The sequence below is a fragment of the Lissotriton helveticus genome, chromosome 9 (assembly GCF_964261635.1).
Source record: "Lissotriton helveticus chromosome 9, aLisHel1.1, whole genome shotgun sequence".
In the NCBI taxonomy this organism is placed as follows: domain Eukaryota; kingdom Metazoa; phylum Chordata; class Amphibia; order Caudata; family Salamandridae; genus Lissotriton; species Lissotriton helveticus.
The window spans coordinates 1,033,825,049-1,033,840,080 of NC_136070.1; the positions used below are offsets into that span (position 1 = coordinate 1,033,825,049).

The window sequence follows — 15,032 nt, forward strand, 5'->3', positions numbered from 1 at the left end:
TACAATGGACAATGACACAAGCCAATGAAAAAACTGGGCGGAGAGTGGGCGGAGCGTCACGTCCCTACGTAACCCGTTAAGTGCTGCCGTCGCGAGCACTACCTTCGTAGTGCTGCGCACGTCCAACGGCCGACGCGGCTCCACCCGTTTTGCGGAAGTGTTGCAATGCCGCGAAATCGCAGCCGCTGCAATAATACAGCATGCCTTGCAGAGCAGCATACGTGCTGCCCAGGCTCGGCCTAAAAAGCATCGACAAGGAGCCAAAGTCTCAAAGCTGTAAGAAAGGAAACACCACAGTCCATCAGGGCAAGGCCACTAGATTGAGGAATGTGCATACAAACTTTGTATTTCACACAGGCACTACACTGCACCAGCTTCTGAAACTACACATGCCTATTGTCACTGGGAGCTCCCAAAATACAATACAAGTGGAAGGGTGCAGCAAAGGGTGTAGCCCCCACCTCCAGCTCGTTAAGGAAGGTATTACAATTTTACTAGCTACTAAGAGCAAGTGGTAACCATTTGTAAGTGGAAGATGCCCATTTTAATAGGTCTCCATGTGCACGTTTGTGGTGCGAACATCTGGTGGAGCGGACAGCGGCTCCCTGGGCCTCAGCCGGTTGCCCAAACGCCCTTTTTGCCATGGGCCACTTTTTGTGCTGGGGGTTAGAAAACTACCTGCTGAGGTAGAGGTCCACTGTACCCTGCATCACACTATCATTGTAATTTGCAGCTGAGCACATTTAGAAGCACAGCAGTTTTAAACTTCATCAGTTTCAAAGAGATCGGCCTTTGGCACCTTTTAGTCACTTTCCTTGCATCCGATTGGTTCAACGGGTGCAGAGCAAACACCTGGTTTTAGAACAACACTGCGTTGTGCAAAACCAACAGGGTGCTGTGAGCAGGCAGGTTCTGTCAAGTGCCCCCAAGTCATAAAATGAACAAGCAATAAAACATTAGAACACATGGATCATTTTATGCACTCTCGAATTCAGGTGCTTTCTTGCAAAACGGTAACTTTTCTGTCTAAGAACCTTCCTTCCAACATTATCCTGCGACACACAATTTTCCATCACATCATTTATTTTGGGGTAAACATTTCAAAGAGATTAATGCAAAACTCGCAGAGGCATACCTGCACATTTTCCAACAGGGCTGCATCTGAGAGAAGAAAACTGATCTAAAGACAAAAAGAAACCCCTATTGCTTTGAAAGTACTTGGTTGAACAGGTTGTTAAAAAATAAACAACAGAATTTCTAGGACTTGATATGAACTAAAATAGCGCTTTGAACCTCAGAGGAGAAAACAATAAAAATGGCAGCAGATGGCGCCTCCACACAGCATGCAGTGTGTAGTGTGCCAAGCTGCTCTGATACCTGTCCACGCAGAAATTAATCTCCATCATATTACCCCATGCTGAGTGCTTCAACTGAAGGCACAACCACGTTTAGCTAAATCATGTGAAATCACAACATTGTCTTGTTTTTTTCTATTCCCCAAACATTTCTAACGCCCAAGGGCCAGCATATCGTCATTCTCTGAGCTGTGTAAGCCAGCACCAAAACCTTTTTTAAGATCCCCACCGGAAGAAATGACAGACCACGGGCATGCATACTTCTTTATTAGGATATTCTGTAACTGAAAGTAATGTAAACACTTTCCCTTTTTGGTGCAGCCGTTGCTATGGCATCTGCTGGTTTCTGTTTACTGAACATGAAAAAAAAAGTCACACAAAGTCGGAGCTGGCACGTACAAGAAAGTCAGAGAGCGTGTGTCACGACTCAAAAAACGGAAAGCTTTGTATAAGAAAAAAAAGTACAGTGCTGTACTGTAAAATGGGCGTGCAGCAGTTTTTACACATTAAAATATGGAACGCTGAGGGTAGGCACTGGTATGGCTTCTAATCCAAACATAAGGCACCCAGCAACTTAGACTATGGGCCAGATGAATCAACATTGTATTTTGCGAGTCCTTAATAACGAATTTTACCGAATACCTATTATGGACTCGGAAAATGCAATGTATATATGTTTCGCAACTAAGATTGGAAGTCTTACATATTCCTTACTAGCGAATCACAAATTGTGATTCACTATTAAGGAATATATTCCCATTCATTCGTATCGGCCTATGGGCCCATCGGAATGAATAGGATTGTACTCGCAATTTGCTGTACTCGTAAATTGTGCATGCAATTTGAAGGGTGCAAAGGGGCCAAAAGGCCACCCTGATGCATACCCAAAAAAGGTAAGTATGCAGATGTAGCGCACATAGATGCACCCAGGGCATGTGTGTGCACCACATGGCAGTTAAAAAAATGCAAAGATGTGCATTTTGTTTTAGGAATTTGCAAATTAATACCAACTTGAAGTTATGGTAATTTGTGATTCCTAAATGCAAATTCGCAATTTGCGATTGCTACATGAATTGCATTTTGGGAATCGCAAATTGTGATTTCCTAACTGCATTCGCAATTAGGTAATCGCAAAAAATTGCGATTATCCAGGTTGCGAATGCCAAGAGTTTAATACATTGCAAAACACATTTTTGCATTCGCATACGGGCCAATTCTGGGAATCGGCCTGTTTGCGAACGCAAAAAAGCATTGATACATCTGGCCCTAACTGTCTCTGAACACAGAATCTGTAGGGCCGATTGATTAATTGTATGTCATCTCTTTTGTATACATGAAGTCTGAGGTCACACTGCATTGTGAGGATTCACACCCGAATGACAATGTGCACATGTGCAGAGTGTAATATTGCATGCATCTACCTGCTGAGCACGAGGAGAGCCAGGGCCACCGGGGTCAGACAGACTCTCTTGTAACCCAGGAGCAAAGGAAACTCGAGAACCACGTTTACACCCATGCAATATTGTTTCATCGTCGATAAAAGCTGTGCCCCAGACTTCCTACTTTTACACAGCAGGGTTTCAGTGGCTGTATATATTACTGTTATGCAATAACCTTTAAAGTAAACATGCCCAGTTTATTATGCAATATTATGATAAACCAGGCCGATGCTTCCATGTAACTATTGGTTTCCTTCTGCCAATATTACAATTGTCTCACTGCGCCGTGAGAGGCAGGGCGTGGGATACAGGAGTGTAATAAGAAGGCCCTTTACAATTCTTAGAACCACCACCAAGTCAAAAAGATCATGATGGATGGTCCACTGCTCTACAAGGCGGGAGGCTCTAGTCCATTTAAAGAACTTCTCGTGCCTTCCCAGCACCAGGGCTGCAGAGCAGGCAGCATATTTCATGCGCCTGCTTATTAAACCTTTTTGCTTAAAGAGAAATAAAACCTCCCAAAGTGAGTTTATAAAAAAAAATGCTCCAGGATGCAGGGTGTTTTCTCCCTGCCTGTTTAAACTGTCAGTGATGGCAGCCATTACTGATGGTTTACACAGGTAGGGAGAAAACACTCTGCATGCTGAAGCATTTAAAAAAAAAAAACTCCTCTACCTTTGGGAGTTTTTTCTCTCTAACTAAAAAAGTGCCCAGATCACAAGTTTACTCTGGCAGTGCCAGTGGAGGATCCCCCAATGCAGTCCTGCTGCTTCACAGACTCTAAGCAGATCAGGGAATAGAAGTTTAGTTTGGAGGGAGTTGGGGGATAAATGAGGGAGGAGAAGCACTGACAATTTATTGGGGTGCTTCCACTCTGCCAACCTCTACATCAAGCCCTTTGAGGCTACTGTCAAGCTTTTTGCATAGTTGTTACTATTCTCAAAGCACACAGAAATGTATGCCTACAAAAGGTATATGTAAAGGTTAGTGAACATCTTCATATTATGGGGATTCTTCAGTTGGAAAATTAAACAAAATAAAAATTACATTTGCTAATGCACTTTTTGCCATAACTTGGTCTACAGAATGTGCACTGGTGTGTGACTGTTGGAGAAGATGTTGCAATCTCTGTGTGCCCTCCTCAATCCGGTTGAGATTCCCTAAAAGTCAGCAACCCATAGAAACCCATAAAAATCCATATATTTATGTTTTGTACCTGCAACATCATACTAAAGACAAAAACAAAAGGACACAAGCAAGGCTGCTCTGCCATTTGCTGAAGGATGAGTTATAGCCAGCTCGAGAACCTGCATCTCCCACAAAGCAAGCTGTTTGATGTAGGGTGCTGAGAATTAAGATCTTCTGTTTACACTACATTGACCACAGCACCACGGGCAACTGCTACGACGAATTTCCATGAATGGAACAGACTGCCATATGGATGCAGACACTGAACAAGCTGTACAACTCTCGGCGACAAGTGCCTGGGGGACTGTCCTACATTAGCACCACCTGTGCTGCGGAAACCGTGCTCCGCAGACAAAATGACATTTAAGGGCCCTTCATGGTATTTTTTCTAGTGTTCACACAAGGAGAAAACTGGAGTTCAGATATTTTTCTGACCAGCGGGTCTATTAGTTGGCGCCAAAATAATCCCCACAAGAAAAATAATCTTCGCTCAGGCTGACTTGGAAACAAATTAATAATTTGCCATCGCGGACTGCAAGTATTTTAATAGGAATATGTTTCATGATATGTATTGCCTTAAAATCGAAAATACTTATATAAGGAACCTTTGTATTCTTCTAAATTGCCTAAGTGCTTACATAATTGACATCAGAGCAGTGCATGTATATGGGAGATATACAAAAAAAAAATGAATTGAACAAATATAACGTAACATGTTTTATCTGTAAAGCGCTCGTTCACCCAGAAGGGAATCTTGGTGCTGAATAACAGATGTTTATTGTTACCCAACTCAAAGGTACTCATTTTATCGACCTTAGAAGGATGAAAGGCTGCAGGAATTTGAAACTGTGACCATGAGTCCAAACACAGTCTCCTATAGTGGACTCATTAGTCCACCGAGCCACTAGACCCTGCATATCAACCTTTAACTCAGAAAGTTCAATATTTAATTTTTGCCATGTAGGAATAAAACTGTTGGGAAACAGGGGGCGCTGGAGAATACAGTCCTTGAGAAGATTTCCATGAAGATGTCAACAGTTTGTTGTCCGACTGCTCATTTGTAGGCTTACGAATGAATGCGTGAATGCAAAATAAGGGGCAAAGAAAAGCGTGACAAGGCAGAATGTGAACTACTAGAGTAGAAACCCCCATGCGCACTTTAATTTCTTGGGTATTCTACATAAGGGACTGCTCTTTACTAGTGGTGTAAGATATTCACGTTACTACGTGAAAATCCGGCAAAAGTACGCGAAATGCTAATCAGTCATTTCGAGGTATATTTTACACCGAAACACACACTTGTGTCAACTTTTTTGAAGCCAATATGTATTTTGCGCTAATAAATAGGCCCAAAAAAATAAAAGCACAGTGAACAACGGCTTGCGTTCTGTTGTTCCTGTGTGTGTAAGCTATAGATTTTTACCTCAAATGGCTTGTAAATAACGCGCAGTGGCGTAACGGTTAAACTTCTGGCATTTCACATAACAAAAGTAACGTGAAATTATGCCAGCACAATTCACAGCTCACCAAAGCCCACTCTTGAATGCCTATATAAACGTTAATACAAGAGGCAGACGGAATTGTGGGTGATTTGTCTTGAGCCTCAATCAATAAGGCCAAGGTTACTAATTGGCACACACTATGAAGGGATTGATCGTTAACTGCTGATAACCGGTATTGTTGATACCAAACTCGATGTTACTCCTTTCATTTATCTCAGAAGGCTGTGAAGCGATGCATCAGGCTCCTGAACTATAGAGCTGCAGTATCAATGAACAATACCTTGCAGCCCTTGCTCATTTTTGCATGGTGGGGCATGTTTTCAGCGCTGCCAGCCTGCACAACTCTTGCCACGTCACCCTATTCAGGACTTGGTGTCAGAGCAACGATTTTTTTCAATTTCAGCTCCCAATTTTTATTTTTGATTTGCTTATTTTTAATCAAACCTTTGATTAAGGTTTGTCTTGGTGCGTTACCTAAGTTACTGGCAGTGATAGAAGTGCCAACAACGCATAGCAACATTAAAATGTGTTTCTTATTATATTAATTTCAATGACAGAATGCACAAAGTGAAGCCTTCATATTAAACACTACAAGGTAAAAATGGCTTTTCATTGGAGAGCTGTCAAGCAGAGAGCCAATCACTTGGACATGAGGCCAGATCAGTTTAGAAACACCACATGGGAAAATGTGGGTTAAGTAAGGGCTAATGTGCGTCTGAAGTGAAATACCACAGCTCACTTTAGCCAGTACAACAGCCGGGTCTGGTGGCTCAGTGGACTAATGCATTCACTACAGCGGCCTGTGTTTGACCTCATGGTCACAGGTTCAAATCTTGGCGAGTCCACTCAGCCTTTCATCAATCTGAAGTCGATAAAATGGGTACCATTGATTGGGTAAACATGAACAAGTTATTCAGCGTCAAGATGCCTACGGTTGAACATGTGCTTTACAAATACGTTATGTTAATGTTTAAAGCTTTCACAAGGTCTACTGCACAACCTGCTCATACCAAATAGTTTCCCTTAGTAAAAGTGAAAATGTCAGTCACAAAATCATCTACATAAAACTCATCATAGAAGAAAGAACACGCTAGTTGTTCACACTACCACTGAAAATGCTTTCTGAAATTGGATACATAATTGATTTACTGGCAACGTTGTTAAATGGTTCTCCTACCATTTCTAATTGAGAAGTTTGTTCATATGGGTACCTTCACCCAGAAGATCCCTACAACCGTCAGAGTTTTCTGGCCTCTATACTATCCCTAGTCATCTCCAACTTCTATGCTGAGGCACTTGGGGCTCATCAAGAACAGCATCTAAATTCACCCTATGCCCACCAATACACAATTACACTTGAAAGCATCCATCCTCTGCTTCAGAAAGCCAACTCCTCAAACACTCCCTGCACCTCATCCAGATCAGGATGTCCAGCCCCTAGCTGAAGCTCAACATCACTAAGACAAAAAGAAAATCCTACTTGCCAAAAAGAACAGGCAAGAAACAACATAAGCCTAGCTGAATGACATGAAACTTGATGGCTTCGAACATCAGCATTCACCCAGTGTCTAGTAAATCTGATTCACCCTAGACACCAACCTCAACCCCCATTGCCAAGAAAACAAAGTCAGCCTGGTGTCAGTTTTCCATATTGCAGAGCATGAGATCATTCCTCCTGGAAAGCACGTTCAGAACTGCTATTCCAGCCATCATACTCTTGCATCTGGATGGTGGAAATGCCCTGCTATATGGCCTCCTAGACTCCATGCTGCAGGATGTCTCATGCAGGGCCTGAAGAAATATGCTCGCTTTACACCCTATCCTGATGGAACTCCACTGGCTCACCTTGGTGGCTGCACCTTCCTCAACACCAGCTGCACCATTTACAAAGCAATTACCACCTTCTGAAACCCCTATTTATCTGGCTGATGAGCTCACCATGTCTGATGTGATGGCTCCTGGAACACCCAAAGCCACGATATTATGAGACTGGAGACCAGGAAGTGTAAAAGAGAAAAGACAAAGCAACAAGACTTTTCTATTTATGCACCCAGGATCTGAAGCAACGTCTTCGTATCAATAAGACCAGCCCAGTTGAAGACACACTATACAATGCATTTACAGTACACAGTCTGCTATCTCTCAAATCCTGTTGACGGTATCCTTGCCTTCTGTATTTGTAAAAACGAGAACCTAGCCAAAGGAAGAAGATTGGTACACAGGGTCACATACAACACACAGATACATAATGAGCACTCACTGGTCAGTGTAACTATGCAGCATATTCTGTAGGCCAATCCACACCTACCTACATAGCAGTTAACTGAGACAGTGAAGGATGGAGGTGCCTCTCTTCCATAAGAGCTTTACTCTACATCACTTCCACTTCCTCCAAAAGGCCTCATAGCCTTACTAATCTAAAGGACAAGCCTAAAGCCAACACACTCCCGAGCCTTAATGTACTTTATGTGCCTCGAGACAGTTCCTTTTTTAAACTGAACACTATAAATATCTCCTTAAGACAATGTACAAGGCACACCTAGAATCCAGGTGATGGTAGTTAATCTTTCAGAATTTTCACAATGTGATCAATCAAACTGCTTGGAGGAATTCAATGGTACTTAAAAATGACTAAACTGTATCATAAGATACAAAGTGCTACACATAGATTAATTTACAGGCTGGTTAACAGTTCCTAGGAACTCAGAAGTTAACCAACGCAAATAATGCTCATTTTATATTGTTGTAATTTGAAAGCATATCACACTGTCAACAACTGCATTTAGTTGCCATGTTAAAACTGTTGTGCACACTTGCTCTGATGCATACACTCACTGAATGTAATCAGTTTGCAAAGTGTTATTACTTCAGGGCACTGGCATGATTTAGAAGCAGCATTTCTTTCACACTCATCAGAAGTACATACACATTCATACTGCCTCTTGCTTTGTGGCTCTGGAATGCTCTACTGGCAGACCTCAAGCATCTTGAACGTGTCATACTAACCATTACCCCAAACAAGGGTAACAGATTAAAATGCAAACTCTAAAGGTGGGCCAAGGGAGTTAAGCATGTTTCTTCAATGTGACAAAATACAACTCGGTGCAAAAAACCTAAATTGTTAATGTGCTATTAGGATGTGCACTTCACTCCGAAGGATTCCGATAACACGTCCCAATGGATGAGGAAAAAGGTCTGGCAAGATGGCTCAGCAGGTTGTGAACCTGTTTCAGTGATTTTTTTTGGGGGGGGGGGGTTCAAGGCACTGGTCTAGATCCCAGCAGGAAAGACCCAGCTTTCTCACTCCTCGCCACCACCCCACTCTTCGAACACCCACAGCCAGTAAAAGGAGTGCCATCATATTGGATATTAATAACGTCCTGTTATTCAAGTGCCAGGAGGCAGGTTAGTTGTGTACACCCACACAAATTGGCAATTTAGAATTTTAACTTGAGAACGAAACGGAAATCAGCATGTAAAATTCCATATCCCCAATATGCATGTCAATATTTAATATGGCCCAGAGTGCCTCCTCATTGAAGTGGTTACTGTGCGAAGAAATGCTGCCCATGAATGGAAACACAAATCACACATGCCCGGTTTCCAAGCCAAACCAGAGTACAGCAGTGCCACTATCCCACTCGAGAGCCTTTTACACAGCCTGGCAAAATATATAAATCCTGAATGATAATGTCCCTGCTAAAAGGATGCTGGGACATGCATGCAAAAATATTAATTTTAATATCATGCAGAAAAATGAACTATGATGCTTGTTCAGTGTGACTTTAAATTGTGTGGTCAGGTTTTGATGCCTAAGTGCTACCTTTATCATCAAAGCTATTTACAAATTAAATAGCAACAATTTTCTACCGTACGGAAAGAGAAGCAGCATTAAAGAAAATAATCGCCTTTAAAGCTCTGTTAGGGCAATATCTATTGACGGGCAGCCAATCACTGCAGATTTACCATCTCTGCAAACGATTCGGTGAGCTTAAAAAGTGTAGCCGCTCTCTAGCGACAAAACGGAGATCAGGGTGGAACGTTAAACTCCATTTTTGATATGGTTCAAGTTTCGGTAAAAGTTATCTGTTCGAGCATTATCCAGCATGCCAAAATTGATGTGGGTGGGGCAAAGGTTGAAAATTAAGTGGTAGACTCAAAAATGAGTATTGCAATCTTAGCACCGACCAACTAACTTTTCTGACAACTTCCAGGCATAATATATGGCTGAGTCAATTTCCACTAACAGTTGGTTTATTCGGAGGATTTACATTTTCTTTATTGTCCAGAACTATCTTGGGTATTAAGGAAAAGTGGTTCCTGAACCACCCACTAGCCATTACTGGTGGACAAGTCTATCACTGGCATTTACGGACTGGCCAGCGGGGCAAGCGGGCAAACACCCGGGAGGCTGGACCCCCTGGAGACCAGTTTCAGTCCCCAGGAGGACTGTTTCCAGTTCCGGTACCAGGAAATGGTGGTGTGAGTTACGGAGACCCCCAAACCACTGTTGCAGGGGTCATGCTCACAAGCTGCGTTCGCTCTCTGTGCACAATATGGGGGCTGGTCTGATCAAATTTGCCAGGACTGCTTTGGGTGCCCAGTCCAGCCCTGATTACTAGCTGTAGTAAAGTATGGTTACAATTTAAGTGTTGTAGTATGCGTCCATTGTAAATGTAATTCCCAATTAACATTTTTTTTAATGTATTACTTTTGCTTACCGTGCGGCAGGGCTTGTAGTAGCCAAAACCACTTTCTGCTGTTAGATAACACCAAGAAGCTATACTAAAGAGTAATAGCTATGACTTTTTCACTTTACCATGTAGCTACACTGACTACTTAAGAATATATATTTAAAGAAATGAATTGTATACCGACGTTTAAGTAACATATTTTGTTACTACTCAATGCAATAGCATTCCATATACATACTTTGCAAACAGAAGAGTTGAGTCAGCCCTGCTGGGACTCGTATTAATATTCTGAAGTTTTTCACAAATTTCTCAGCAGCGGGTGCCTCACCCACTGAACTATGTTACCAACAAATTGCTAAGTGGAATAAAGTTTACTATAGAGCAGCATGAAAAGGCCTCATTGCCCGTCCCACTGCCAGGTCTAGAACAGCATCCGGCGCTAATTGTTCCTAAATAACTTAATCCTTATAGATGCAGAAGAAACAGCCATGTTAAAAAAAAAATCACAGTGAAGTCATCAACCTCACTGTGATGTCACGTAACTGGCAATGAACTAGTGGAGGGCTTAAGGAGGCCCATGGCTGCTAGACTGTTGTGAGGGCAGCATAAAACCTTAATTCCACTTTTAATTCCAATACTATTGAATAAGCCACAAGCTGTAAATCTAAATAAACACTCATCACTTTAAGCCTTGAAGCAATTGAGCCTTTATTACAAAGGCGTCCAATGTCCATCAATGTCTTGGGTATAGTAGGAAGTCTTGACTTGAGCCCTCAGCCCCCACACAAGTCACACGATCATGTCCTTCATTTATCAAACGCCTGAGAAATATCTCCCCATAGCACACAAGGGCAGGAAATCTCTTCCAACCGTGTTTTTCCTGCTCTGCGCTCAAGGGTTTTCCCTGAATGATTGAGTTATAATTTTCCGTGTGTACGACAAGTTAAAGAGGAGTGTGGGAGTGGCATGCCAAATCTGATTATCAACCTGCTTAACAGATCGCTGCACGGCACACCAAACCTCCTGCGCGCTCAGTGGAGACACGCATTTGCGCATGTGCCCAAAATCCCATACATCATGCCTAGTAATGGATATCCCACAACATCGGTCACTACTCTGCAGACCATTCGTACACTTGACTTAAATGATGTCTTCAGACATTAGCATAACTACATTATGATTTAGGTCAAAATGGTAATATACACTCCATGCTATGGATCTAAAATTCATGTTTTCAGTGTAATGTGGGGGGTTTTCAATGAAAATTGAATTCACTGTGCTGGGCTGAGCTCAACAATTTACCAAAAAGCTATTTCCTAGGATCTACACGGAGAAAAGCTAGTCAGCTACGAATGCTTCTGACCTCGGGTGCAGGGGTTCTCCCACATGGCCATAGGCCGTTTGGGGACTTCACGAGTAGATGTCTCTTCAGCAGTGTGAACTATAATGCGGAAACCATTTCAGAGGAAAAATCACTGTAGGACTATTTCCACGTGAAGAGTAGTTCTTCAGCCAGTTTGACATTTGACTGATAATTTGATACATTATAGATTTGATCCACAAAACTGCACATATGAGAGGTGCCAGGAGAGCCCTAAAAAGGTGAAGATATCATGTGTGATCCCACAGGTCTGGATTCACCATTAGGACGAGGTGGCAGTAGGGGGATGGGCATTAAGCTCGGATTCAGTACTGGGTGGTTACGCGCAGCCTCCTACTGTGTATGGGGGCATGCTGATAGAGTGCGGCTGGTGTTGGCATGCTCCCATCCTCATACCCACGTTACCCCTAGAAGCAGTACTGAAGTGTATGGGCCTTAAAGGGCCTGTATATGCCAATTTAAACATTTATAGCGCCTCCCACCATAGGGCTGGAAATTTAAGTTTGCACATGTATTTGTTGAGTGGTAGAGTACTGAGTCTGTGATGCAGACGATATATATTTATATCATCTTCCTGGCCTGCATTTCATCTTCCTCTGCGATAGTCCAGCGCTGAATCAGGACTGAAGCAAGTGAGAGGGAGGTGCAAAAGATGCACAATCCATCCCATCTCTTTGCAAATGAGACATGTGCTGGAATCTGGTCACGCCACACACCCTGGGTGGAGCCAAGTGCAAAAGTCATGCAAGTGCAAGAAGCATATACCACGGCATTTTGCAAATATGCAATGCATGTTGCGCGCACACAACTTCTCTCTATGAATTTGGGCAAATATATATCTTACATCTGCGCCAGCAGAGTGGGGAAAAACGAATTTGTGACCCTTTGTATATACATTTTGACCTGTATACATAGATTGAAATGTACAACATGCATGCTTCTTCATGCGCGAGAATTGAAACTATGTTAAAATATCATCACTTTTTCAGGCTAGCAATTATTTAATCGCCCCTACTCGATGGCCCCCAATTTGAAACAGGTATCCCTATAAAACAACAAATTACAGAACTTCTAAGCCTCCAAGCTCACCACCCTGCATGTAGGAGATTGTCACTATAAGCCGTTTTTATTCCTTGATCATTTGTGCATTTCAACCACCAGAATTATTTAAAAAGCAGAATTGGGAGGCTTTTTGCACTGTCTTCCTCTTTCCTAGGGTTGTTTTGATGGCGCTCGTTTTCGGCACGTGCCGGTCCCTGATGAAATGGAGGGCGGTGCATCTAAACCCGAGTTTGAGTGTCTCGTGAAATGGAGGCAGGCACCACAATGCCTGACAAGACTGCAACTAAAACCTTAAGTGCACCAGCAGCCGCTCTGCTTATGGATGAAGATGTAATTCAATCACTCCCGCCTCAAATGGATGACATTCACCTACTGGACACTGCTGCAGTGGAAGGCAGCAGTAATCCATTTATTTACACCCTCATTCACTATTTTTGAAGTAAATGCTGGGATATACCGCTTCAGAGACCGATACAGAGTTTCATTAACATGGTGACATGTCAGGGACGTTTATTTACACTAATATGTTTACTCCGCAGCTACACCAATGTATTATTTTTTTGCAACAGGGCGGGGGAAGCATCATTAAATTCGGTAATAGTGACACCCGTTATATACAGCGTTTAGAAGCACAGAAGTGCGCGATACCGCACCAAATAAATGATAAGTTGCTGTAAAGTAACTGTATTAATACTGATAATAGTCCTACTTTGCTGGTGCGTTTAGCCAACTGCTGTACGTATTGCATGTCCGCAAGTGAACATTTCTTCCTCAAATTACATTCTTTGGTACCTTGCAAATTGGCAAAATGAACTTCACATTTTACTATGTAAGTTTCACTTGAGCTCGTTTTTTTCTGCTTACAGATATTAGGGAACAGCGAGATACTACTGGAGTATTACGAGTGACATCTAATTCTACAAAAACATTCTGGTTAAAATATCGACCATTACGCATCATGAGGGAGAGTATATATAGGTTCGCTATACTTAACCCAACATATAGGTACTGTGGTGATTCTCATCTATATATATTCAAAATTTATGAGTGGTGCAAAGAAATGTATATAAATACATTTTTGTACTGCACATCCACGGTACATACGGGCAAGGACTCCAGAGTTCTGGAGCTTGTTTTTAAATGTACTCTCTCTAACACATGTTTGTAGGGTATTTTTTGGGCCCTCAGTATTTTGACATACAACTGAACAAGAGAAGAACTGTGTTGATCGAGGTAACTTATCCTTTCAGTGTCTGTTGTTCACCAACAAACAGAAAATTAAGAAAAGGTTATTCCCACCCTCCTGTGAGCAGTAAAAACGTGTTTTTTTTTAAAAAAGGATAGAGAAATAGAGAGAGAAAGAGAGATTGACCTCCAGACTTTGCATAGTACTATTTGTGATGTCAGGAATTCAGTCGCCAATTGATCCGACATTAAGTGGCAGCTCCTGAATTCTGAACAGTATCACATGGCCCTCTACGCAAGTGTTGTTCTATGGATCAGGACCAGCAAAGGAACAGCACAAAAAAACAATGTCTGTTCAAATACTCCCTTTACTGAACTGCATCAGAAGCCTTTTTTTTTTTTTTTTAGAGATGGCTGTGCCTCTGCCTGGGGTAAGGTCACCGCGATTGATCCACAAAAATTGAACAGCACCAGAGGGAGAGCTCCACAGTGACAAGCCTTCTCCGTTACCCTGCAGAGGAGCAAATCCACGCTACCTGGTCTATCACATGAGCTGTGGGTTGAAGAAATGTGCCCCTTTCAGGCTGTGAGGCACTGCAAAGATGAGAAGCTCTTGTCAAGAACACTGCATACTCCAGCTGCTATGGCAGTCAGTAGGTGCATAGACAATGGCAAAGGAGAAACATTTATTTTACCTTGAGAAGTGTTGCATGCCCAGGGCTGGTCATTGAAGTGCATTATCTTTGAGAATGGTTGGTGGTTTTTTTTTGGTTTACTAAACAAACGCTGTCTAGTATCACTTACACTACTATGCAGGATTTTTTTTTTTAATACCATAGCGTGATGGACAAAAAAATATGCTACTGCTTCTATTAATTATCTTGCCCCATAGGGTTTGGTTAAGAATCACTCATTCCACAGGACGGCCTTTGCCAGGAAATCCTTTACTGTTCTACTATTGAGAGATCTCAAGCAGTGCAAATTGGTCTCTCCCTTCCTGAAAACATGCGGACCTCTTTCCACAGTTGTCATCAACTTTAGTCAGTTAGGACGATAAAACATGTCGAGAGTGGGCCAGGGAGGTCCAGCACTGTCCGTCTCATGAATTAGCGTTTGGATCGGTAGCAGAGTTTCTATTATGAGAAGCATTTCTTTAATGCTATGCATGGCTTGTGATATGGGCCCATGTCAGTCTTCAGGAAATCAGGTTTCAGAAGAGAGCTTTG

The 15,032-nt window shown here is 42.4% G+C and overlaps 1 protein-coding gene across 20 annotated transcripts in view; it reads right to left on the reverse strand.

Moving 5' to 3' along the window:
• FOXP1 (forkhead box P1) overlaps positions 1–15,032 on the reverse strand; it is a 935,659-nt gene that overhangs the window by 89,306 nt on the left and 831,321 nt on the right. For 11 of the 20 annotated variants that reach the window (XM_078661363.1, XM_078661352.1, XM_078661351.1 and 8 more), the window contains one exon: positions 1,136–1,180. The exons of the other annotated variants lie outside the window; for them this stretch is intronic. In XM_078661363.1, coding sequence (XP_078517489.1) covers positions 1,136–1,180 — 45 coding nt within the window. The remainder of the gene's footprint in view (positions 1–1,135; positions 1,181–15,032) is intronic. 20 annotated transcript variants of the gene reach the window in all.